General features: G+C 39.7%; 1 protein-coding gene across 1 annotated transcript in view; it reads right to left on the bottom strand.

The window, feature by feature from the left end:
• Positions 1-7,973: 7,973 nt before the first annotated feature.
• Positions 7,974-26,424, bottom strand: part of VIL1 (villin 1) — a 162,388-nt gene continuing 143,937 nt past the window's right edge. The window contains exon 20 of the mRNA XM_053689807.1: positions 7,974-8,275. Within this exon, the coding sequence (XP_053545782.1) occupies positions 8,162-8,275 (114 nt within the window). The 3' untranslated portion in view covers positions 7,974-8,161. The remainder of the gene's footprint in view (positions 8,276-26,424) is intronic.

Here is a 26,424-nt window from a genome sequence, read left to right as displayed (position 1 = left end):
CCAGAACTGGATCTCATGGCGTCTCGCCAGAACGCCAAGCTTCCTTATTACGGATCCAGGTCCAGGGACCCGGAAGCGACGCTGATAGATGCTCTAGCAGCACCTTGGTATTTCAACCTGGCTTACGTGTTTCCACCGTTTCCTCTGCTCCCTCGACTGATTGCCAACATCAAGCAGGAGAGAGCATCAGTGATCTTGATAGCGCCTGCGTGGCCACGCAGGACCTGGTATGCAGACCTAGTGGACATGTCATCCTTTCCACCTTGGACTCTGCCTTTGAGACGAGGCCTTCTACTACAAGGTCCTTTCAATCATCCAAATCTAATTTCTCTGAGACTGACTGCCTGGAGTTTGAACGCTTGATTTTATCAAGGCGTGGCTTCTCCGAGTCAGTCATTGATACCTTAATACAGGCACGAAAGCCTGTCACCAGGAAAATCTACCATAAGATATGGCGTAAATATCTTTATTGGTGTGAATCCAAAAGTTACTCATGGAGTAAGGTTAGGATTCCCAGGATATTATCTTTTCTCCAAGAGGGTTTGGAAAAAGGATTATCAGCTAGTTCTTTGAAGGGACAGATTTCTGCACTGTCTATTCTTTTGCACAAGCGTCTGGCGGATGTTCCAGGCGTTCAGGCGTTTTGTCAGGCGTTGGTTAGAATCAAGCCTGTGTTTAAACCTGTTGCTCCCCCGTGGAGCTTAAATTTGGTTCTTAAAGTTCTTCAAGGGGTTCCGTTTGAACCTCTTCATTCCATAGATATCAAACTTTTATCTTGGAAAGTTCTTTTTTTTATGGCTATTTCCTCGGCTCGTAGAGTCTCCGAGTTATCTGCTTTACAATGTGATTCTCCTTATCTGATCTTCCATACAGATAAGGTAGTTCTGCGTACAAAACCTGGGTTTTTGCCTAAGGTGGTATCTACTAAGAATATCAATCAAGAGATTGTTGTTCCATCATTGTGTCCTAATCCTTCTTCAAAGAAGGAACGTCTTTTGCATAATCTGGACGTGGTTCGTGCTTTAAAGTTTTACTTACAAGCTACTAAGGATTTTCGTCAAACATCTGCTTTGTTTGTTGTCTACTCTGGACAGAGGAGAGGTCAAAAGGCTTCGGCAACCTCTCTTTTTGGCTAAGCAGCATAATCCGCTTAGCCTATGAGACTGCTGGACAGCAGCCTCCTGAAAGGATTACAGCTCATTCTACTAGAGCTGTGGCTTCCACTTGGGCCTTTAAAAATTAGGCTTCTGTTGAACAGATTTGCAAGGCGGCGACTTGGTCTTCGCTTCATACTTTTTCCAAATTCTACAAATTTGATACTTTTGCTTCTTCGGAGGCTATTTTTGGGAGAAAGGTTTTACAGGCAGTGGTACCTTCCGTTTAAGTACCTGCCTTGTCCCTCCCTTCATCTGTGTACTTTGGTATTGGTATCCATCAAGTAATGGATGATCCGTGGACTGGATACACCTTACAAGAGAAAACATAATTTATGCTTACCTGATAAATTTATTTCTCTTGTGGTATATCCAGTCCACGGCCCGCCCTTTCATTTTAAGGCAGGTGTTTTTTAATTTTAAACTACAGTCACCACTGCACCCTATGGTTTCTCCTTTCTCTGCTTGTTTTCGGTTGAATGACTGGATATGGCAATTAGGGGAGGAGCTATATAGCAGCTCTGCTGTGGGTGATCCTCTTGCAACTTCCTGTTGGGAAGGAGAATATCCCACAAGTAATGGATGATCCGTGGACTGGATGCACCACAAGAGAAATAAATTTATCAGGTAAGCATAAATTATGTTTTTACTCTAATCTGTTTATTGTCCCAAAGAAGAAAGGGACCTACAGACCTGTCTTAGACCTAAAGACTTTAAACATGTTTGTCAGGGTTCCCACTTTCAAGATGGAAACGCAGGAGGGCCATTTCTTTTCTTTGTCCGTCATAGGCCATTTTCACGATGGATGCCAGTCTGTTAGGCTGTGGGCCAGTCTGGAATTCTCAAAGAGCGGAAGGAGTTTGGTCTCCTTTAGAGGCATGGTTACCAATAAATACTTATTTGAGAGATTCTTTGAGCCCTTCAGGTCTGGCCTCTGTTAAAGGAGGAAAAAAAGTATCCGCTTCCAGTCGGACAATATCACAGCGATGGCCTATATTAATCATCAAGGAGGTACCCGCAGTCTACTGACCATGCAGGAACTTTTTTTTAGATTCTGTCCTGGGCAGAGAGGAATCATTGCTCCCTATCAGCGATTCACATATCAGGTGTGAACAACTTGGAAGCATACTACCTCAGCTGTCAATCAGTCCATCCAAGAGAATGGTCTATCCATCAGATGGCGATCAAATGGGGCCTACCAGACATAGATCTGATGGCTTCACACTTAAATCACAAACTTCCAAAGTACAGTGCAAGATCAAGAGATCCAAGGGCACACATGTCATGATAGACGCATTGGTATGTCCATCTAGCATACCCGTTTCTTCCATTTGTTCTTCTGCCAAGAGTCATTGCTCGGATCAAACAGGAGTCAGCATCAGTAATATTAATTACTCCAGCCTGGCCATGGTATGCAGACCTAGTACAGATGTCAACAACGCCTCCAGGTGTCTTCCTCTCAGTCAGGACCTGTTATCACAAGGTCCTTTTTTCCATAAGGATCTCAAAACTCTAAGTTTGATGGTGTGAAGGTTGAGACATAGAGGATTTTCAGACTCTGTAATTGATACTCTAATTCAGGCTAGGAAACCTGTAACCTCAAAGGGTTTACCATAAAATGTGGAAAGCATATTTTGTGTGTTTCTCCTCTAAGGGATTTTCTTGGTGTTACTTTCGGTTCCTGAGAATCCTTAATTTTTTACAAGAAACGTTAGTTAGAATTAACTGAAGTTAAGCTAGTTGTAAGACTTATTTCTCCTTTCTGGAATTTCAACCTAGTTCTATGTTCTCCAGGGTCCTCCCTTTGAACCAATGCACTCCATAGACATAAAGCTGTTGTTGTCTTGGAAGGAGCTTGTCTTATTAGCTATCTCTTCTGCCAGAAGAGTTTCTGAGTTGTCTGCATTATTTTGTGATCCTCCATTTCTGATTTTTCACAAGGATATGGCTGTACTGCATACTAAACAGTATTTTCTTCCAAAGGTGATTTCAACGAATATCAACTGATATCAATCAAGCAATTGTTGTTCCTTCTTTTTGTCCAGAGCCTGCTAACTCTAAAGAAAGATTGTTACATAATCAGGATGTAGTTAGAGCTCTGAAGTTTTATCTCCAAGCGACTAACGAGTTTTGAAAAACTTTTATTTTTTCTACATTACTCTGGGAATTGTAAAGGACAGAAAACGACTAAGGTAGCATTGGTATCTTGGTTTAAACAAGTGATTCACAAAGCTTACTTGGTGGCGGTTAAGTCACCCCCTAAATGTATTACAGCTCACTTTACCAGAGCAGTGGCAATTTAATGGGCTTTTAAGAATGAAGCCTTTTTGGAGCAGATTTGCAAAGCTGCCACATGGTCCCTCCTTACATACGCTTTAAAAAATGTATCGTTTTGATGTCTTCTCTTCTTCGGAAGCAGCTTTTGACAGAAAAGTCCTTCAGGCTGCTGTGTCGGCTAAATATGAACATTCAGTGAAAGTATTTTCCCACCTTGTCCGTAACATAAACTATCGGCTTTGGTATTAATCCTATGTGTTATGGAGGACTGTGGACCATCATCTTTTACTAAAGAAAAATGAATTTATGCTTACCTGATGATAAATTATATTCTTTCGGAATAATGATGGTTCACAGACCCCACAACAGTTCTAATAACACCTCTATAGACCCTGCTTAGCCTTTCCTATGTTTCTTTCTTATTCTCTACTGGGCTATAAATAAAACTAGAGAGAGGTGTGAGGGTTTTAAAGCTCTTGTATGGGTTCTTAACCTTCTCCTATATATGTTATGGAGGATTGTGGACCATCATAATTTCGAAAAAATTAAATAATTAATCAGGTAAGCATAAATTTAGTTTTTTCTCCTCTTTGAATCCTTAATTTGTTTCAAGGAGTTTTACAGGTCTCTGTTTGATCCTATGCATGTTTTGGACATTCAGCTTCTGTCTTGGAAGGTCTTGTTTCTCGATTTTAAAGAAACTTTTTTTGTTTAAAAAGATAGATAATCCCTTTATTACCTATTCCTCAGTTTGGCATAACAACACGATTATATTATTATACTTTTTAACTCTATAATTACCTTCTATGTAAGCCTCTGCAGACTGCCCCCTTATTTCAGTTCTTTTTTTACAGACTTGCATTTTAGACAATCAGTGCTGACTCATAAATAACTCCATGGGAGTGAGCATAATGTTATCTATATCACACACAAACTAGCGCTGTCTACCTGTGAAAAACTGTTAAATTGCACTGAGATAAGAGGTGGCCTTCAAAGGCTTCAAAATGAGCATATGAGCCTACCTAGGTTTAGCTTTCAACAAAGAATTTAAGAACAAATCAGTAGAGAACTGAAGAGCAGAGTACAAATATAGCACTCACAACGTTTGATTAATATGTGGGTTTATGTCTAGCAAAAAATGAAAAATAAAACAACTTTTATTAAATAAAACTTATTACAAAACAAGGGTAAGTAAGTCGTTTAAAATTACAGATGCTTACTCAACAGAGGAAGGTTATTGGAGATTGGATTGAAATAGAGGATAGCAGGATCAGGTAAGTATTTGGAAATTAAATGATCCTGACATTTCCTGTCTATAACACAAGTCTAAAAGAGGTACTGAGTATAAATTAGCTGGGAAAATCAGATATCCTCACACTATCAAAAACTTCTAATAGGTACTGGAATGCTGGGATATTAAATATTGGTAAGTAGTCGTTAGCACTCCAGCTAAGCCGGAAACCTATACATATTGGTTACCAGTTTAGAATATTAATTCCTGTGTCAAAGATCTATAGTTACCACTCTTGTGGCATAGGAGTCTTGGATGTGGATTATCTGGAGATGCTAGAGACCTATACCTTTTATTACCAAAATTGAGTACCTTGTGTTTGCTGGAACAAATTCCACTAGTAATCAGTCATTAGTACTCTAGCTGAGCTAGAGACCTGTACCTAGAGTTACCAATATTAGAGCATAAATATCTCTCAATCTATATAGTAGATCTATACCTTTGGATTACCACTGTTGTGGCATAGGAGTCGGTACTTCTAATAGGCACTGTAATGCTGGAATATTAACTGTCAGATGATACTGGAGACCTATATCTTGAGTTACCGATATAGAAGCATAAGAATAAGTCTCATTGGTAAGCAGTCATATCCACTCCAGCTAAGCCAGAGACCTATACATTTTAGTTACCTTATGTTACCAAAATTAGAGTGTAGGAACAGGTTCCTCTAGTGAGCTATCATATTATGCTCCAGCAAAGCCAGAGACCTATATCTGTTAATTACCAATACTGTTTAAACTCCAGCTAAGCCAGAAACCTATACCTTTTAATTACCAATTGGCAAAATAAAGTGAGAGGATATAATTATCCCCATTAATAAGCAATCATTTAATCCAGCTAAGCCAGATAAAGCCACCACGGTGAAATGCGCCAGTGGCGTCCCCACTCCCTCTCTCCCCCTTTTTTTAGCTAGAACTTGCTTACTCATGCACAAATGGTATTAAAAGGTATATATATATCCTCACGTTGGGGGATCTTTTTGCTGATATAATTATATCCTCTCGCTTCATTATGCCTATTGGTAATTAAAAGGTATAGGTTTCTGGCTTAGCTGGAGTGTAAACGGTATTAAAAAAATATATATCTCCTCACTTTGAGGGATTTCTTTGCTGATACAATTATTTCCTTTCGCTTCATTATGCCTATTGGTAATTAAAAGGTATAGGTCTCTGACTCAGCTGGAGTGTCAATGATTGCTCACTAAAGGAACCTGTTCCTATACTCTAATTTTGGTAATATAAGGTATAGGTCTCTGGCATCTCCAGACAGTCGACACCCTAGTATTCTGGTACCTACTCCCATGCTACAATAGTGGTTACTATTAGTTATAGATCTCTGATATAACCAATGCTCTATACTGGTAACTTAAAGGTATAGGTCTCTGGCTTAGCTGGAGTTAAATGATTGCTTATTAATGGGGATAATTATATCCTCTCGCTTTATTTTGCCAATTGGTAATAAAAAGGTATAGGTTTCTGGCTTAGCTGGAGTTTAAACAGTATTTAAAAGGTATATATATCTCCTCACTTTGGGGGATTTCTTTGCTGACACAAGTATATCCTCTCGCTTCATCATGCCAATTGGTAATAAACAGATATAGGTCTCTGGCTTAGCTAGAGCGTAATATGATTGCTCACTAGAGGAACCTGTTCCTACACTCTAATTTTGGTAACATAAGGTATAGCTCTCTGGCATCTCCAGATAGTCTACACCCTAGCATTCTTTTACCTACTCCTATGCCACAATAGTGGTAACTATTGGGTATAGATCTCTGACATACAAGAGTTCTATACTGGTAACTAAAAGGTATAGGTCTCTGGCTTAGCTGGAGTGGATTTGACTGCTTACCAATGAGACTTATTCTTATGCTTCTATATCGGTAACTCAAGATATAGGTCTCCAGTATCATCTGACAGTTAATATTCCAGCATTACATTGCCTATTAGAAGTACCGACTCCTATGCCACAACAGTGGTAATCCAAAGGTATAGATCTACTATATAGATTGAGAGATATTTATGCCCTAATATTGGTAACTCTAGGTACAGTTCTCTAGCTCAGCTAGAGTACTAATGACTGATTACTAGTGGAATTTGTTTCGGCAAACACAAGGAACTCAATTTTGGTAATAAAAGGTATAGGTCCCTGGCATCTCCAGATAATCCACACCCAAGACTCCTATGCCACAATAGTGTTAACTATAGATCTTTGACACAGGAATTAATATTCTAAACTGGTAACTAATAGGTATAGGTTTCCGACTTAGCCGGAGTGCTAACGACTACTTACCAATATTTAATATCCCAGCATTCCAGTACCTATTAGAAGTTTTTGATAGTGTGAGGATATCTGATTTTCCCAGCTAATTTATACTCAGTACCTCTTTTAGACGTTTGTTCTACTGAGATTGTGTTATAGACAGGAAATGTCAGGATCATTTAATTTCCAAATACTTACCTGATCCTGCTATCCTTTATTTCAATCCAATCTCCAATAACCTTCCTCTGTTGAGTAAGCATCTGTAATTTTAAACCACTTACGTACCCTTGTTTTGTATTAAGTATTATTTATTTATTTATAAAATATTTTACCAGGAAGGATACATTGAGATTTCTCTCGTTTTCAAGTATGTCCTGGGTCCACAAAACATTGCATTGATTTAATAAAAGTTAAGATTTATTTTTCATTTTTTGCTAGACATAAACCCACATATTAATCAAACTTTGTGAGTGTTATATTTGTACTCTGCTTTTCAGTTATTTACTGATTTGTTCTTAAATTCCTGTAAGTACCAAGCCCTAAGAAATAATTACCATAGAGTAATAATATATATATGGGAACGTTTGTTCTTTTATAAGTAGTGCCATTGGCTCTCTTGCTTCAACTTTCAACAAAGAATACCAAGAGAACAAACCACATTTGATCTTGATCATAGGGATCTAAGTACAGATGTGGAAATGATGGGTTATTTATAGTTTAATTTCTTTTATTTCCAACATTCAGATTGACAGTACCCGAGGGACCCACCTGTGAATTCCTCTGAAATGTGCTGCAGGCGATTAATAACATTTTGGCAAGGAGAGAAACTGATGAATATTAAAGTTTCTTCTTCCAAGTGTGAGGGGTACTTACATTCCAATAGTGTAGTATTTTTTTCTTGTTGCCACTCATCAAGATTTATTAGTATGTAATAAAGTTGTTCTCTGAGATATTACCCAACTTAAGTAATTTTGTAATATTGAAAAAACAGGTTTTTTTATTGTCTTAGTGTGTTTATTTTTTTCACAGATTTTATTGTTATATTTATGTATAAAAGCTCTGGTTTTAAACATAAGGAATGATATAACTTTAGCTCTAAGTAATGGAAAAGCTGGAGTAGAGAGCAAAAGATTATAAACAAAGTAGTAGAGAGAAAAAAACAAAACAGTAGTTTGTGGCATTAGAACAGTCCTTTTACTTTCTTGATATTTTGCTTCCTCCAGTCTGGCAGTCCTTGGAACTCAGAGCGAGACATGGCAAATATTGCAATAAATTCTTCATTTGACAGATATTCCTAGAAAGAGGAGCGTAAGAGATGTAATTCTATAATTATGGAGTATTAATATTTAACATGTGAGTGATTATATATATATATATATATATATATATTTCTTTCGTGTAATTAGCAAGAGTCCATGAGCTAGTGACGTATGGGATATACATTCCTACCAGGAGGGGCAAAGTTTCCCAAACCTCAAAATGCCTACAAATACACCCCTCACCACACCCACAAATCAGTTTACCAATTTGTGGCTCTGCCGTTCGGTCTAGCAACGGCTCCAAGGATTTTTTCAAAGGTTCTCGTGCCCTTCTATCTGTAATCAGAGAACAGGGTATTGTGGTATTTCCTTATTTGGATGATATCTTGGTACTTGCTCAGTCTTCACATTTAGCAGAATCTCATACGAATCGAATTGTGTCGTTAATTCAAGAACATGGTTGGAGGATCAATTTACCAAAGAGTTCATTGATTCCTCAGACAAGGGTAACCTTTTTAGGTTTCCAGATAGATTCAGTGTCCATGACTTTGTCTCTGACAGACAAGAGACGTCTGAAATTAATTTCAGCTTGTCGAAACCTTCAGTTTCAATCATTCCCTTCGGTAGCCTTATGCATGGAAATTCTAGGTCTTATGACTGCTGCATCGGACGCGATCCCCTTTGCTCGTTTTTACATGCGACCTCTTCAGCTCTGTATGCTGAACCAGTGGTGCAGGGATTATACAAAGATATCACAGTTAATATCTTTAAATCCGATTGTACGACACTCTCTGTCATGGTGGACAGATCACCATCGTTTAGTTCAAGGGTCTTCTTTTGTTCTTCCAACCTGGACTGTGATCTCAACAGATGCAAGTCTGACAGGTTGGGATGCTGTATGGGGGTCTCTGACAGCGCAGGGGGTTTGGGAATCTCAGGAGGCGAGATTACCAATCAACATTTTGGAACTCCGTGCGATTTTCAGAGCTCTTCAGTCGTGGCCTCTTCTGAAGAGAGAATCGTTCATTTGTTTTCAGACGGACAATGTCACAACCGTGGCATATGTCAATCATCAAGGGGGGACTCACAGTCCTCTGGCTATGAAAGAAGTATCTTGGATACTTGTATGGGCGGAATCCAGCTCCTAATTTCTGCGGTTCACATCCCAGGTATAGACAATTGGGAAGCGGATTATCTCAGTCGCCAGACGTTACATCCGGGCGAATGGTCTCTTCACCCAGAGGTATTTCTTCAGATTGTTCAAATATGGGGTCTTCCAGAAATAGATCTGATGGCTTCTCATCTAAACAAGAAACTTCCCAGGTATCTGTCCAGATCCAGGGATCCTCAGGCGGAGGCAGTGGATGCATTGTCGCTTCCTTGGAAGCATCATCCTGCCTATATCTTTCCGCCTCTAGTTCTTCTTCCAAGAGTGATTTCCAAGATTCTAAAGGGGCGTTCGTTTGTACTGCTAGTAGCTCCAGCATGGCCTCACAGGTTTTGGTATGCGGATCTTGTTCGGATGGCTTCTTGCCAACCTTGGACTCTTCCGTTAAGACCAGACCTTCTATCTCAAGGCCCATTTTTCCATCAGGATCTCAAATCATTAAATTTGAAGGTATGGAGATTGAACGCTTGATTCTCAGTCATAGAGGTTTCTCTGACTCCGTAATTAATACTATGTTACAGGCTCGTAAATCTGTTTCTAGGAAGATATATTATCAAGTCTGGAAGACTTACATTTCTTGGTGTTCTTCTCATCAATTTTCCTGGCATTCTTTTAGAATTCCTAGAATTTTACAGTTTCTTCAGGATGGTCTGGATAAAGGTTTGTCTGCAAGTTCCTTGAAAGGACAAATTTCTGCTCTTTCTGTGCTGTTTCACAGAAAGATTGCTAATCTTCCTGATATTCATTGTTTTGTACAGGCTTTGGTTCATATCAAACCTGTCATTAAGTCAATTTCTCCTCCTTGGAGTTTAAATTTGGTTCTGGGAGCTCTACAAGCTCCTCCTTTTGAACCTATGCATTCTCTGGATATTAAATTACTTTCTTGGAAAGTTTTGTTTCTTTTGGCCATCTCTTCTGCTAGAAGAGTTTCTGAGTTATCTGCTCTTTCCTGTGAATCTCCTTTTCTGATTTTTCATCAGGATAAGGCAGTGTTGCGGACTTCATTTGAATTTTTACCTAAGGTTGTGAATTCTAACAACATTAGTAGAGAGATTGTGGTTCCTTCATTGTGTCCTAATCCTAAGAATTCTAAGGAAAGATCGTTACATTCTTTGGATGTGGTAAGAGCTTTGAAATATTATGTTGAAGCTACTAAAGATTTCCGAAAGACTTCTAGTCTATTTGTTATCTTTTCTGGTTCTAGGAAAGGTCAGAAGGCCTCTGCCATTTCTTTGGCATCTTGGTTAAAGTCTTTGATTCATCATGCTTATGTTGAGTCGGGTAGAACTCCGCATCAAAGGATTACAGCTCATTCTACTTGGTCAGTTTATACTTCCTGGGCGTTTAGGAATGAAGCTTCGGTTGATCAGATTTGCAAAGCAGCAACTTGGTCTTCTTTGCATACTTTTACTAAATTCTACCATTTTTATGTATTTTCTTCTTCTGAAGCAGTTTTTGGTAGAAAAGTACTTCAGGCAGCTGTTTCAGTTTGATTCTTCTGCTTATAATTTCAGTTTTTTTCATTATAAGATTTAAACTTTGTTTTGGGGTGTGGATTATTTTTCAGCGGAATTGGCTGTCTTTATTTTATCCCTCCCTCTCTAGTGACTCTTGAGTGGAAGTTCCACATCGTGGGTATTTATTATCCCATACGTCACTAGCTCATGAACTCTTGTAATTAGCAAGAGTCCATGAGCTAGTGACGTATGGGATATACATTCCTACCAGGAGGGGCAAAGTTTCCCAAACCTCAAAATGCCTATAAATACACCCCTCACCACACCCACAAATCAGTTTTACAAACTTTGCCTCCTATGGAGGTGGTGAAGTAAGTTTGTGCTAGATTCTACGTTGATATGCGCTCCGCAGCAGGTTGGAGCCCGGTTTTCCTCTCAGCGTGCAGTGAATGTCAGAGGGATGTGAGGAGAGTATTGCCTGTTTTAATTCAATGATCTTCTTCTACGGGGTCTATTTCATGGGTTCTCTGTTATCGGTCGTAGAGATTCATCTCTTACCTCCCTTTTCAGATCAACGATATACTCTTATATATACCATTACCTCTGCTGATTCTCGTTTCAGTACTGGTTTGGCTTTCTACAACATGTAGATGAGTGTCCTGGGGTAAGTAAGTCTTATTTTCTGTGACACTCTAAAGCTATGGTTGGGCACTTTTTTATAAAGTTCTAAATATATGTGTTCAAACATTTATTTGCCTTGACTCAGGATGTTCAACATTTCCTTATTTCAGACAGTCAGTTTCATATTTGGGATAATGCATTTGAATATATCATTTTTATCTTACCTTAAATTTGACTTTTCCCTGTGGGCTGTTAGGCTCGCAGGGGCTGAAAATGCTTCATTTTATTGCGTCATTCTTGGCGCGGACTTTCTTGGTGCGAAATTTTTTTTTTCCATTTCCGATGTCATACGTGTCGCCGGAAGTTGCGTCATTTTTTACGTTTTTCGCGCCAAAAATGTCGGCGTTCCGGATGTGGCGTCATTTTTGGCGCTAATAGAATTTAGGCGCCAAATATTGTGGGCGTCAAATTTGTCTCCACTTTATTTAAGTCTCATTATTTATTGCTTCTGGTTGCTAGAAGCTTGTTCACTGGCATTTTTTCCCATTCCTGAAACTGTCATTTAAGGAATTTGATCAATTTTGCTTTATATGTTGTTTTTTCTATTACATATTGCAAGATGTCCCACGTTGCAACTGAGTCAGAAGATACTACTGGAAAATCGTTGCCTGGTGCTGGAACTACCAAAGCTAAGTGTATCTGCTGTAAACTTTTGGTAGTTGTTCCTCCAGCTGTTGTTTGTATTACATGTCATGACAAACTTGTTAATGCAGAAAATATTTCCTTTAGTAAAGTACCATTACCTGTTGCAGTTCCATCAACATCTAATGTTCAGAGTGTTCCTGATAACATAAGAGATTTTGTTTCTGAATCCATTAAGAAGGCTATGTCTGTTATTCCTCCTTCTGGTTAACATAAAAAGTCTTTTAAAACTTCTCATTATACAGATTAATTTTTAAATGAACATCATCATTCTAATGATTCTTCTGATACAGAGGATTCTGTCTCAGAGGTTGATGCTGATAAATCGTCATATTTATTTAAAATGGAATTTATCCGTTCTTTACTTAAAGAAGTCCTAATTGCATTAGAAATTGAGGATTCTGGTCCTCTTGATACTAAATCTAAACGTTTAGACAAGGTCTTTAGATCTCCTGTGGTTATTCCAGAAGTTTTTCCTGTTCCTGGTGCTATTTCTGAAGTAATTTCCAGAGAATGGAATAATTTGGGTAATTCATTTACTCCTTCTAAACGTTTTAAGCAATTATATCCTGTACCGTCCGACAGATTAGAGTTTTGGGACAAAATCCCTAAAGTTGATGGGGCTATTTCTACCCTTGCTAAACGTACTACTTTTCCTACGGCAGATGGTACTTCCTTTAAGGATCCTTTAGATAGGAAAATTGAATCCTTTCTAAGAAAAGCTTATCTGTGTTCAGGTAATCTTCTTAGACCTGCTATATCATTGGCTGATGTTGCTGCAGCTTCAACATTTTGGTTGGAAACTTTAGCGCAACAAGTAACAGATCATGATTCTCATATTATTATTATTCTTCTTCAACATGCTAAGAATTTTATCTGTGATGCCATTTTTGATATTATCAGAGTTGATGTCAGGTTTATGTCTCTAGCTATTTTAGCTAGAAGAGCTTTATGGCTTAAAACTTGGAATGCTGATATGTCTTCTAAATCAACTCTACTTTCCCTTTCTTTCCAGGGTAATAAATTATTTGGTTCTCAGTTGGATTCTATTATCTCAACTGTTACTGGTGGGAAAGGAACTTTTTTACCACAGGATAAAAAATCTAAAGGTAAAAACAGGGCTAATAATCGTTTTCGTTCCTTTCGTTTCAACAAAGAACAAAAGCCTGATCCTTCATCCTCAGGAGCAGTTTCAGTTTGGAAACCATCTCCAGTCTGGAATAAATCCAAGCCTTCTAGATAAGCAAAGCCAGCTTCTAAGTCCACATGAAGGTGCGGCCCTCATTCCAGCTCAGCTGGTAGGGGGCAGATTACGTTTTTTCAAAGAAATTTGGATCAATTCTGTTCACAATCTTTGGATTCAGAACATTGTTTCAGAAGGGTACAGAATTGGTTTCAAGATAAGACCTCCTGCAAAGAGATTTTTTCTTTCCCGTGTCCCAGTAAACCCAGTGAAAGCTCAAGCATTTCTGAAATGTGTTTCAGATCTAGAGTTGGCTGGAGTAATTATACCAGTTCCAGATATGGAACAGGGGCTGTGGTTTTATTCGAATCTCTTCATTGTACCCAAGAAGGAGAATTCCTTCAGACCAGTTCTGGATCTAAAAATATTGAATCGTTATGTAAGGATACCAACATTCAAAATGGTAACTGTAAGGACTATATTGCCTTTTGTTCAGCAAGGGCATTATATGTCTACAATAGATTTACAGGATGCATATCTGCATATTCCGATTCATCCAGCTCACTATCAGTTCCTGAGATTCTCTTTTCTGGACAAGCATTACCAGTTTGTGGCTCTGCCGTTTGGTCTAGCTACAGCTCCAAGAATTTTTACAAAGGTTCTCGATGTCCTTCTGTCTGTAATCAGAGAACAGGGTATTGTGGTTTTTCCTTATTTGGACGATATCTTGGTACTTGCTCAGTCTTCACATTTAGCAGAATCTCATACGAATCGACTTGTGTTGTTTCTTCAAGATCATGGTTGGAGGATCAATTCACTAAAAAGTTCATTGATTCCTCAGACAAAGGTAACCTTTTTAGGGTTCCAGATAGATTCAGTGTCCATGACTCTATCTTTGACAGACAAGAGACGTCTAAAATTGATTTCAGCTTGTCGAAACCTTCAGTCACAATCATTCCCTTCGGTAGCCTTATGCATGGAAATTCTAGGTCTTATGACTGCTGCATCGGACGCGATCCCCTTTGCTCGTTTTCACATGCGACCTCTTCAGCTCTGTATGCTGAACCAATGGTGCAGGGATTACACAAAGATATCTCAATTAATATCTTTAAAACCGTTTGTCCGACATTCTCTAACGTGGTGGACAGATCACCATCGTTTAATTCAGGGGGCTTCTTTTGTTCTTCCGACCTGGACTATAATCTCAACAGATGCAAGTCTTACAGGTTGGGGAGCTGTGTGGGGGTCTCTGACGGCACAAGGGGTTTGGGAATCTCAGGAGGTGAGATTACCGATCAATATTTTGCAACTCCGTGCAATTTTCAGAGCTCTTCAGTCTTGGCTTCTTCTGAAGAGAGAGTCATTCATTTGTTTTCAGACAGACAATGTCACAACTGTGGCATACATCAATCATCAAGGAGGGACTCACAGTCCTCTGGCTATGAAAGAGGTATCTCAAATTCTGGTTTGGGCGGAATCCAGCTCCTGTCTAATCTCTGCGGTTCATATCCCAGGTATAGACAATTGGGAAGCGGATTATCTCAGTCGCCAAACGTTGCATCCGGGCGAATGGTCCCTTCACCCAGAGGTATTTCTTCAGATTGTTCAAATGTGGGAACTCCCAGAAATAGATCTGATGGCTTCTCATCTAAACAAGAAATTTCACAGGTATCTGTCCAGATCCCGGGATCCTCAGGCGGAGGCAGTGGATGCTTTATCACTTCCTTGGAAGTATCATCCTGCCTATATCTTTCCACCTCTAGTTCTTCTTCCAAGAGTAATCTCCAAGATTCTGAAGGATTGCTCGTTTGTTCTGCTGGTAGCTCCAGCATGGCCTCACAGGTTTTGGTATGCGGATCTTGCCAGCCGTGGACTCTTCCGTTAAGACCAGACCTTCTGTCACAAGGTCCTTTCTTCCATCAGGATCTCAAATCCTTAAATTTAAAGGCATGGAGATTGAACGCTTGATTCTTGGTCAAAGAGGTTTCTCTGACTCGGTGATTAATACTATGTTACAGGCTCGTAAATGGTGTCTTTCTCATAATTTTTCCTGGCATTCTTTTAGAATTCCGAGAATTTTACAGTTTCTTCAGGATGGTTTAGATAAAGGTTTGTCCGTAAGTTCCTTGAAAGGACAAATCTCTGCTCTTTCTGTTCTTTTTCACAGAAAGATTGCTAATCTTCCTGATATTCATTGTTTTGTACAAGCTTTGGTTCATATAAAACCTGTCAATATATCAATTTCTCCTCCTTGGAGTTTGAATTTGGTTCTGAGGGCTCTTCAAGCTCCTCCTTTTGAACCCATGCATTCATTGGACATTAAATTACTTTCTTGGAAAGTTTTGTTCCTTTTGGCCATCTCTTCTGCCAGAAGAGTCTCTGAATTATCTGCTCTTTCTTGTGAGTCTCCTTTTCTGATTTTTCATCAGGATAAGGCGGTGTTGCGAACTTCTTTTGAATTTTTACCTAAGGTTGTGAATTCCAACAATATTAGTAGAGAAATTGTGGTTCTTTCATTATGTCCTAATCCTAAGAATTCTAAAGGAGGAATCGTTGCATTCTTTGGATGTTGTTAGAGCTTTGAAATATTATGTTGAGGCTACTAAGTCTTTCCGTAAGACTTCTAGTCTATTTGTCATCTTTTCCGGTTCTAGGAAAGGTCAGAAAGCTTCTGCCATTTCTTTGGCATCTTGGTTGAAATCCTTAATTCACCATGCTTATGTCGAGTCGGGTAAAACTCCGCCTCAAAGGATTACAGCTCATTCTACTAGGTCAGTTTCTACTTCCTGGGCGTTTAGGAATGAGGCTTCGGTTGATCTGAAGCAGTTTTTGGTAGAAAAGTACTTCAGGCAGCGGTTTCAGTTTGAATCTTCTGCTTATGTTTTCATTAAACTTTATTTTGGGTGTGGATTATTTTCTGCAGGAATTGGCTGTCTTTATTTTATCCCTCCCTCTCTAGTGACTCTTGCGTGGAAAGATCCACATCTTGGGTAGTCATTATCCCATACGTCACTAGCTCATGGACTCTTGCTAATTACATGAAAGAAAACATAATTTATGTAAGAACTTACCTGATAAATTCATTTCTTTCATATTAGCAAGAGTCCATGAGGCCCACCCTTTTTGGTGGTCATGATTTTTTTGTATAAAGCACAACTATTCCAATTCCTTATTTTATATGCTTTCGCACTTTTTTATCACCCCACTTCTTGGCTATTCGTTAAACTGATTTGTGGGTGTGGTGTGGGGTGTATTTATAGGCATTTTGAGGTTTGGGAAACTTTGCCCCTCCTGGTAGGAATGTATATCCCATACGTCACTAGCTCATGGACTCTTGCTAATATGAAAGAAATGAATTTATCAGGTAAGTTCTTACATAAATTATGTTTTATGTAAGAACTTACCTGATAAATTCATTTCTTTCATATTAGCAAGAGTCCATGAGACCCACCCTTTTTTAGTGGTGATTATGTTTTTTTTTGTATAAAGCACAACTATTCCAATTCCTTATTTTTATGCTTTCGCACTTTTTCTTATCACCCCACTTCTTGGCTCTTCGTTAAACTGATTTGTGGGTGTGGTGAGGGGTGTATTTGTAGGTATTTTGAGGTTTGGGAAACTTTGCCCCTCCTGGTAGGAATGTATATCCCATACGTCACTAGCTCATGGACTCTTGCTAATATGAAAGAAATGAATTTATCAGGTAAGTTCTTACATAAATTATGTTATATATATATATATATTTATATATATATGAGAGAGCTAGATTTACAAGTGGCACGCAATATTGTGACTGTGCTAACTTTACAAGTTGAAAGTAAAGGCATACGACCGATCTCAATCTAAATTTGCACTAGTCAGATTAGCACTTCTGAACACCTTGCATAAATGGTTTGGGCTAAAAATCAATATGCACCAAACACAACATAAATACGTTAAAGTGTTACACTCATATATACACTATATAATAAAAAAATATTCATATAAATATTAATAAACTATTTTATAAGGGTTAAAAGGTATATGACATGGTAATGGCAAGGGTTATATTATTTATATATATGTGTGTGTGTATACATATGTATTTGTATATTTATATACAAATAAACAAATGTGCACGCATATATACATACACTTTGGAGCTCTTTCCACTCAAATACCTTAAAATTTGTATTTAGTTTTAATATTTAATGTGTGTTAGTGTGTATTTCCTTTATTTTACATTCCAATGTTCTTCACATAGGAGAATTTTTATTATACATTTTTAAATATACAGGGCTCCATTTCTTGAAGCTTCATTTAAATTTGTGTAAAGTCTGCAACATTTTAGCTATAGTTTACAAACTGAAAGTAAATGCAACTTGTCAGGTAAGAGCGACAAGACTTTGGGTAAAGGGTTAGGGCTAAAAAGAGTTGCACTAAACACAACATAAATACATTAAAATAAACATTCACATTCTCATATATATATATTAAATAATAAAAAATATTTACAAAAATATAAAAAAAAGTTATGTGTTTAAGGGTATATGGTACATGTCTGTGTGTGTATATATATATATATATATATACACACACATATATATATATATATATATATATATATATATATATTAGTGTATGTATACATGTGTTTATAGGATACTGTGTGATTTATCTGCTGCAAGGAAAACACTTCAGCCTCCTTATTTGCAAGTAAAAACCGACTTTATTTAAATTAAAAATTAAGCAAGGTACAAGTGAGCTCGGGAGGGAGCACTAAGAATGAAACGTCCGACGCGTTTCCTGCCCGGAGGCACTTCGTCAGGGACTCTAACGAAGTGCCTCCGGGCAGGAAATGCGTCGGACGTTTCATTCTTAGTGCTCCCTCCCGAGCTCACTTGTACCTTGCTTAATTTTGACTTTAAATAAAGTCGGTTTTTACTTGCAAATAAGGTGGCTGAAGTGTTTTCCTTGCAGCAGATAAATCACACAGTATCCAGGAATCTCTTTTCGTGAGACTAAGGAGTGTCTCAACTTCAGGTTGCAAGGAGCCTCGTTACCACCCACGCAGGAACATATAGAACTTCACAGTGGATACAAGGTAATCTCTTTTTTGATTCATAGAGATACCGATAGATGTAACAGATACTCATATTTACATCACACATTCTCAATCTGTGTTCTTGTGCATACTGCGGTGAGGTGAACTAGAGACTTTATATTTATATTTACACAGAAGAAAAAAAGCACTTACATTGCTACACAGTTTGAAGCTTGACTCAACATAGGAGCATATACCATATATATTTAAGTGCGAAACAATTACAGTGTGTTAGAGTGCGCCTTATAATCATCCTACATGTGTTTATATATGTGTGTGTGTGTATGTATGTATATATATATATATATATATATATATATATATATATATATATATATATATATATATATAGATAAATTCATTAAAATTATAGGGGGGATAAAAAACTGAGATTAAAATCCTCCATGTCTCAAAATTAAATCAATGTAAATATTTGCATAGGGAATTAGCACATCTAGGCAAGATTCCCCGCTTGCTTTTTCCCAGAAATACTCTATATACAATGTTACCAAGCAAAATTCATTAAAATTATGGAATCCTCCATGTCTCAAAATTAATCTCCCCCATAATTTTAATGAATTTTGCTTTAACCCTGAAAGTAGCTTTACCAATGTAGCAACCAGAAATCTATCTCCTACTGATGAGTTCCAAAAAGAACTAAACAGGCTGTCTAGTGAGTGATTTCTGGATTGCTGCAATAATCCTGTTAAAAGGATCGCTGTGTTAAAACAGTATTTGAAGCGGGTGGCGGAGCCTACACTTGGAGCGGCAGGATGTGTCTATGTGAAGCTCCTGCTTATATTTTATTAAAATCTGCTATCTAGTCAATTATAAAGGAAATATTATAGTAATACTTCTCTACTTGGAAGCAGGAATAGTCTCTACACTTTGTCAGAGTTAAGGAGCTGATAAACTGACAAACCTGACCTATGCTCTCCAAGTAAGCAGCGCATAACTTTCTCTAACTAGGCCATACTTGATTTATCGGCAGAAAGATGCGTGGCTGAGGATCCTGCACATAATCCCCCCCAGGTTCCTGGGCTACAAAGTACGCAAATACTTTTGGCACATCAAAAATCCTATCAAGATTAGTATTTCTTTTGGGGAACTTTGGACAGTGTTTTTACTGAAGCGTTGCAAGTATCGCTGTCTTTTTCTAAAATGGCGGCACTAGATGTATGGGAACAACGCATGCAAGATACCCTGGACAACTATCTATGCGAATTGACATGGGATCTGCACAAACTATTAATACCACTGCTCCGGAGTGCATCACCGAGGGGAGACCTGAGTCATATAGTCCCTCAGGAGAACAGGAGAGACACCGGCACTGGAGATCAGATGATCATAGTCGACCACGTCCAACATAAGACAGTGAGACCGGGCTCGTTATTTACTATGGCGGGTGATGAACATCCAGCTTTCACTTGCAGGGATGTGATTCTAGATACCGAGGATCAGTCGTGGGCTGCGCGGACCATGCAGTTTGACGAGGTTCCCGACCGTTGCTTGGATGCGGTTTATCCAAACCTTTTTTATATCCGGCAAGAGATCGCAGGATATAAGGAGGTTGTGCAGGCCTTCCATTGTGAGATATTTCCACCCAGGTGTGGAAGTCTACCTCTTCTTCATCTAAATAGTGACACTGATACAAAGAATTTGGAGTGGAAACTCCAACCTGGCGTTCAGTATTCAACCCATGGAAATGGGAAAAGAGGGACATTGTTATTCAAGCTTCTCACAAGGGGACTCATTCAGTCATGCAGGCAAGTTTATTCAGAGATCTACTACGGCCCTGTATATTCTGCACCCCATAACATTGCCCTGAGAACCGGTGTGGGCTAGCCATCAATATATATACATGACTTACGGTGATGAGTTGGGGGCTCTTTACAGTGTACCGGAACATCTGCAACCACACAGAGTTTCTACCATGTGGCTGGTGACTAAGTCTGTACTAGACTTGAATTTAACTATCATCTCATAATATAGATTAAACAGTTGTGCATTTATGTTTGTCTACCAAGATATCATTAAGACGTTTTTTTACAGTTAATGCTAGTTATATGTTTAAAGTTGAGGCAGCACACTTTACTCCCATATTTTGATGTGTTAACAGTGTATGGTTTCATTTAGTTAGACGTAACAGGTTCACCTCAACAATACTTTCTCCTACATTGGTGTGTCCGGTCCACGGCTTCATCCTTACTTGTGGGAATATTCTCTTCCCTAACAGGAAATGGCAAAGAGAGCACAGCAAAAGCTGTCCATATAGCTCCGCCCCCCAGTCATTCTCTTTGCCGCTCTGAACAAGTAGCATCTCCACGGGGATGGTAAAGAGTATGTGGTGTTAGTTGTAGTTTTATTTCTTATATCAAGAGTTTGTTATTTTAAAATAGTGCCGGTTTGTACTATTTACTCTACAACAGAAAGTGATGAAGAGTTCTGTTAAAAGAGGAGTATGATTTTAGCAACAGTAACTAAAATCCATTGCTGTTCCCACGCAGGACTGTTGAGCCCAGAGAACTTCAGTTGGGGGGAACAGTTTGCAGACTTTTCTGCTCCAGGTATGACTAGTCTCTTTTCTAACAAGACATAGTAATGCTAGAAGACTGTAATTTCCCTTTTGGGATCGGTAAGCCGTTTTCTTAGACTCATAACAGAATGAAGGCTTATAAATGGGCTATATACTGGTTGACACTATTGTGGGCTAAATCGATTGATTTATATAATATTTCTATGATTTTTGGAGTGTTTTGAGACTTGGAAACACTTTTGGGAACGTTTTATTACGCCTGGCAGTTTGTTAGACACCTAATCTAGTCAGGAAGGCCCCTTCACTCTGGTATGCAGAGGGAGGAAGCCTCATTTTAGCGCCTTAATTGCGCAGTTACTTCTGGAAGCAGTGCATGCAGCTTCATGTGAGAGGATCCTGTGGCCACAAAAACGATTCTAAGAGGCTTATTTCTGTGGTGAATAACCCCCAAGGAAGGTAAAGCCGCAGCAAAAGGCTGTGGCAGGGACTGTAGTGGGTTTAAACTGCTAAATTGACAATTAGCTCATTTAAGGGGTTAGAGACTTGAAATTTGGTGTGCAATACTTTCAAAGCATTAAGACACTAGGGTGCAAATTTTGTAAAGATCGGATATTTCCTTTATAGTTTTTCAAACATTCAGATATAAAGTGTGCTCTTTTTATTATTTAGAGACAGTAACGGTTTTGTTTAAAAACGGTTTTATTGCATTAATAGCCTGCCAAAGTCTGTCTAACATGTCTATACCTTCAGATAGCATATGTTCTGTGTGTATGGAGGCCAAGGTGGTTCCCCCTTTAAATGTATGTTCAAATTGTGCCATGGCGTCCAAACAAAGTAAGGACAGTACTGTCACATTTAATAAGGTTGCCCAAGATGATTCTTTATATGAAGGTAGTGGGGATAGCTCATCATCCTCTCCTTCTGTGTCAACACCAGTTATGCCCACACAGGCGATACCTAGTACATCTAGCGCGCCAATGCTTGTTACTATGCAGTAATTAACTGCAGTAATGGATAATTCTATAGCAAATCTCTTATCCAAACTGCCAGCATTTCCCAGAAAGCGTGATTGCTCAGTTTTAAATACAGAGGATGAGCAAGTGGGCGCTGACGATAATTTATCTGTTATAACCTCACACCAGTCTGAATTGGCAGTGAGGGAGGGTCTGTCTGAGGGAGAAATTTCTGATTCAGGAAAAGTTTCTCAGCAGGCAGAACCTGATATCGTGGCATTTAAATTTAAGTTAGAACATCTCCGCGCCCTGCTTAAGGAGGTGCTAACTACTCTTGATGATTGTGACTCTTTGGTGATTCCAGAGAAATTGTGCAAAATGGACAAATTCTTAGAGGTCCCTGTGCACGCTGATGCCTTTCCGATACCCAAGAGGGTGGCGGACATAGTGACCAAGGAGTGGGAGAAGCCAGGTATACCTTTTGTCCCACCTCCTATATTTAAGAAAATGTTCCCCATTGTCGACCCCAGAAGGGACGCATGGCAAACAGTCCCTAAGGTTGAGGGGGCAGTTTCTACGTTGGCCAAGCGCACAACTATTCCCATTGAGGACAGTTGTGCTTTCAAAGATCCTATGGATAAAAAATTGGAAGGATTGCTTAAAAAGATATTTGTTCAGCAAGGTTTCCTTCTCCAACCAATTTCGTGCATTATTCCTGTCACCACGGCGGCGTCTTTTTGGTTCGAGGAACTAGAAAATTCGCTCCATAAGGAGACTCCATATGAGGAAGTCATGGACAGAATTCACGCACTAAAGTTGGCTAATTCCTTTATTTTAGATGCCGCTTTTCAATTGGCTAAATTAACGGCGAAAAAATCAGGTTTTGCAATAGTGGTGCGCAGAGCGCTTTGGCTAAAATCTTGGTCGGCGGATGTGTCGTCCAAGACAAAACTGCTTAATATTCCTTTCAAAGGTAAGACCCTTTTCGGGCCAGAATTGAAGAAGATTATTTCAGACATCACTGGGGGAAAGGGCCATGCCCTCCCACAGGATAGGCCTTTCAAGGCTAAGAACAAATCTAATTTTCGTTCCTTTCGCAATTTCAGGAACGGACCGTCTCCTAACTCTGCAGCCTCTAGACAAGAGGGTAACAATTCCCAGCCTAAACCAGCATGGAAACCAATGCAAGGCTGGAACAAGGGTAAACAGGCCAAGAAGCCTGCGGCTGCTACCAAGACAGCATGAAGGGGTAGCCCCCGATCCGGGACCGGATCTAGTAGGGGGCAGACTTTCTCTCTTTGCTCAGGCTTGGGCAAGAGATGTTCCGGATCCCTGGGCACTAGAAATAGTCTCTCAGGGGTATCTTCTAGAATTCAAGGAACTTCCTCCAAGGGGAAGGTTCCACATGTCTCGCTTATCTTCAGACCAGATAAAGAGACAGGCATTCTTACATTGCGTAGAAGACCTATTAAAAATGGGAGTGATACACCCAGTTCCAACAGCGGAACAAGGACTAGGTTTTTACTCAAACCTGTTTGTAGTTCCCAAAAAAGAAGGAACTTTCAGGCCAATTCTGGATTTAAAAATTCTAAACAAATTCCTCAGAGTAACATCATTCAAAATGGAAACCATTCGGACGATTTTACCAACAATCCAGGAGGGTCAATACATGACTACCGTGGACTTGAAGGATGCGTACCTACATATTCCTATCCACAAAGATCATCATCAGTTCCTAAGGTTCGCCTTTCTGGACAAACATTACCAGTTCGTGGCTCTTCCGTTCGGTTTAGCCACTGCTCCAAGAATTTTCACAAAGGTGCTAGGGTCCCTACTAGTGGTTCTAAGACCGAGGGGCATTGCGGTGGCACCTTACTTAGACGACATCCTAATCCAAGCGTCATCCCTTTCCAGAACAAGGGCTCATACAGACATTGTATTAGCCTTTCTCAGGTCTCACGGGTGGAAGGTGAACGTAGAAAAGAGTTCCCTGTCCCCGTCCACAAGGGTTCCTTTTCTGGGAACAATAATAGATTCTGTAGAAATGAAGATTTTTCTGACAGAGGTCAGAAAATTAAAACTTCTAAACGCTTGTCAAGTTCTTCAATCTATTCCTCAGCCTTCCATAGCTCAGTGCATGGAGGTAATAGGATTAATGGTTGCAGCAATGGACGTGGTTCCTTTTGCTCGAATTCATCTAAGACCATTGCAACTGTGCATGCTCAAACAGTGGAACGGGGATTATACAGACTTGTCTCCCCAGATTCAAGTAGACCAGGTAACCAGAGACTCACTCCTCTGGTGGTTGACTCAGGATCACCTGTCTCAGGGAATGAGTTTCCGCAGACCAGAATGGGTCATCGTCACGACCGACGCCAGTCTCTTAGGCTGGGGCGCGGTCTGGGACTCCCTGAAAGCTCAGGGTCTATGGTCTCGGGAAGAGTCCCTTCTCCCGATAAACATTTTGGAACTGAGAGCGATATTCAATGCGCTCCTGGCCTGGCCTCACCTAGCAAAGGCCAGATTCATAAGATTTCAGTCAGACAACATGACGACTGTAGCGTACATCAATCATTAGGGGGGAACAAAGAGTTCCTTGGCGATGACAGAGGTATCCAAGATCATCAAATGGCGGAGGATCACTCCTGCCACCTATCTGCAATCCACATCCCAGGAGTAGACAACTGGGAGGCGGATTATTTGAGTCGTCAGACTTTCCATCCGGGGGAGTGGGAACTCCACCCGGAGGTCTTTGCCCAGTTAACTCAACTATGGGGCACTCCGGATATGGATCTGATGGCGTCTCGTCAGAACTTCAAAGTTCCTCGTTACGGGTCCAGATCCAGGGATCCCAGGGTGACACTGGTGGATGCATTAGTGGCGCCTTGGTCGTTCAATCTAGCTTATGTGTTTCCACCGTTCCCTCTCCTTCCCAGGCTGGTAGCCAGGATCAAACAGGAGAAGGCCTCGGTGATTCTAATAGCTCCTGCATGGCCACGCAGGACTTGGTATGCAGACCTGGTGAATATGTCATCGGCTCCACCATGGAAGCTACCTTTGAGGCAGGATCTTCTAGTACAAGGTCCATTCGAACATCCAAACCTAGTTTCTCTGCAACTGACTGCTTGGAGATTGAACGCTTGATTCTATCTAAGCGTGGGTTTTCGGAATCTGTTATAGATACTCTGGTTCAGGCCAGAAAACCTGTGACTAGAAAAATTTACCATAAGATATGGAAAAAATATATCTGTTGGTGCGAATCCAAGGGATACTCTTGGAGTAAAATTAAAATTCCTAGGATACTTTCCTTTCTCCAAGAGGGTTTGGATTGTCAGCTAGTTCTTTAAAAGGACAGATATGCAGCCGTGCCAGATGTACAGGCGTTTGTACAGGCGTTAGTCAGAATCAAGCCTGTCTACAGACCTATGACTCCTCCATGGAGTCTAAACTTAGTTCTTTCAGTTCTTCAAGGGGTTCCGTTTGAACCCTTACATTCCATAGATATTAAGTTACTATCTTGGAAAGTTCTTTTTTTGGTTGCTATTTCTTCTGCTAGAAGAGTTTCTGAATTGTCTGCTTTGCAGTGTACTTCACCCTATCTGGTATTCCATACAGATAAGGTAGTTTTACGTACCAAGCCTGGTTTTCTTCCAAAAGTGGTTTCCAACAGGAATATTAACCAGGAAATAGTTGTTCCTTCTCTATGTCCAAATCCAGTTTCAAAGAAGGAACGTTTGTTACACAACCTAGATGTGGTCTGTGCTTTAAAATTCTATTTAGAAGCAACAAAGGATTTCAGACAAACATCATCTTTGTTTGTCGTTTATTCTGGTAAGAGGAGAAGGCAGAAAGCTACTGCTACCTCTCTTTCTTTTTGGCTGAAAAGCATCATCCGATTGGCTTATGAGACTGCCGGAAGGCAGCCTCCTGAATGAGTTACAGCTCAATCTACTAGAGCTGTGGCTTCCACATGGGCCTTCAAGAACGAGGCTTCTGTTGATCAGATCTGTAAGGCAGCGACTTGGTCTTCTCTGCATACTTTTGCCAAATTTTACAAATTCGATACTTATGCTTCTTCGGAGGCTGTTTTTGGGAGAAAGGTGTTGCAAGCTGTGGTGCCTTCCGTTTAGGTAACCTGACTTGTTCCCTCCCTTCATCCGTGTCCTAAAGCTTTGGTATTGGTTCCCACAAGTAAGGATGAAGCCATGGACCGGACACACCAATGTAGGAGAAAACAGAATTTACCTGATAAATTTCTTTCTCCTACGGTGTGTCCAGTCCACGGCCCGCCCTGGCTTTTAGTCAGGTTTAAAAAATTTTATTTCTGTTCACTACAGTCACCACGGCACCCTATAGTTTCTCCTTTTTCTCCTAACCGTTGGTCGAATGACTGGGGGGCGGAGCCAGAGGGGGAGCTATATGGACAGCTTTTGCTGTGCTCTCTTTGCCATTTCCTGTTAGGGAAGAGAATATTCCCACAA

Source organism: Bombina bombina, chromosome 1 (assembly GCF_027579735.1).
Source record: "Bombina bombina isolate aBomBom1 chromosome 1, aBomBom1.pri, whole genome shotgun sequence".
Taxonomy (NCBI): Eukaryota; Metazoa; Chordata; class Amphibia; order Anura; family Bombinatoridae; genus Bombina; species Bombina bombina.
The sequence above is the reverse complement of the archived record's forward strand: the minus strand, read 5'-3'. Positions and strand labels throughout refer to the sequence as shown.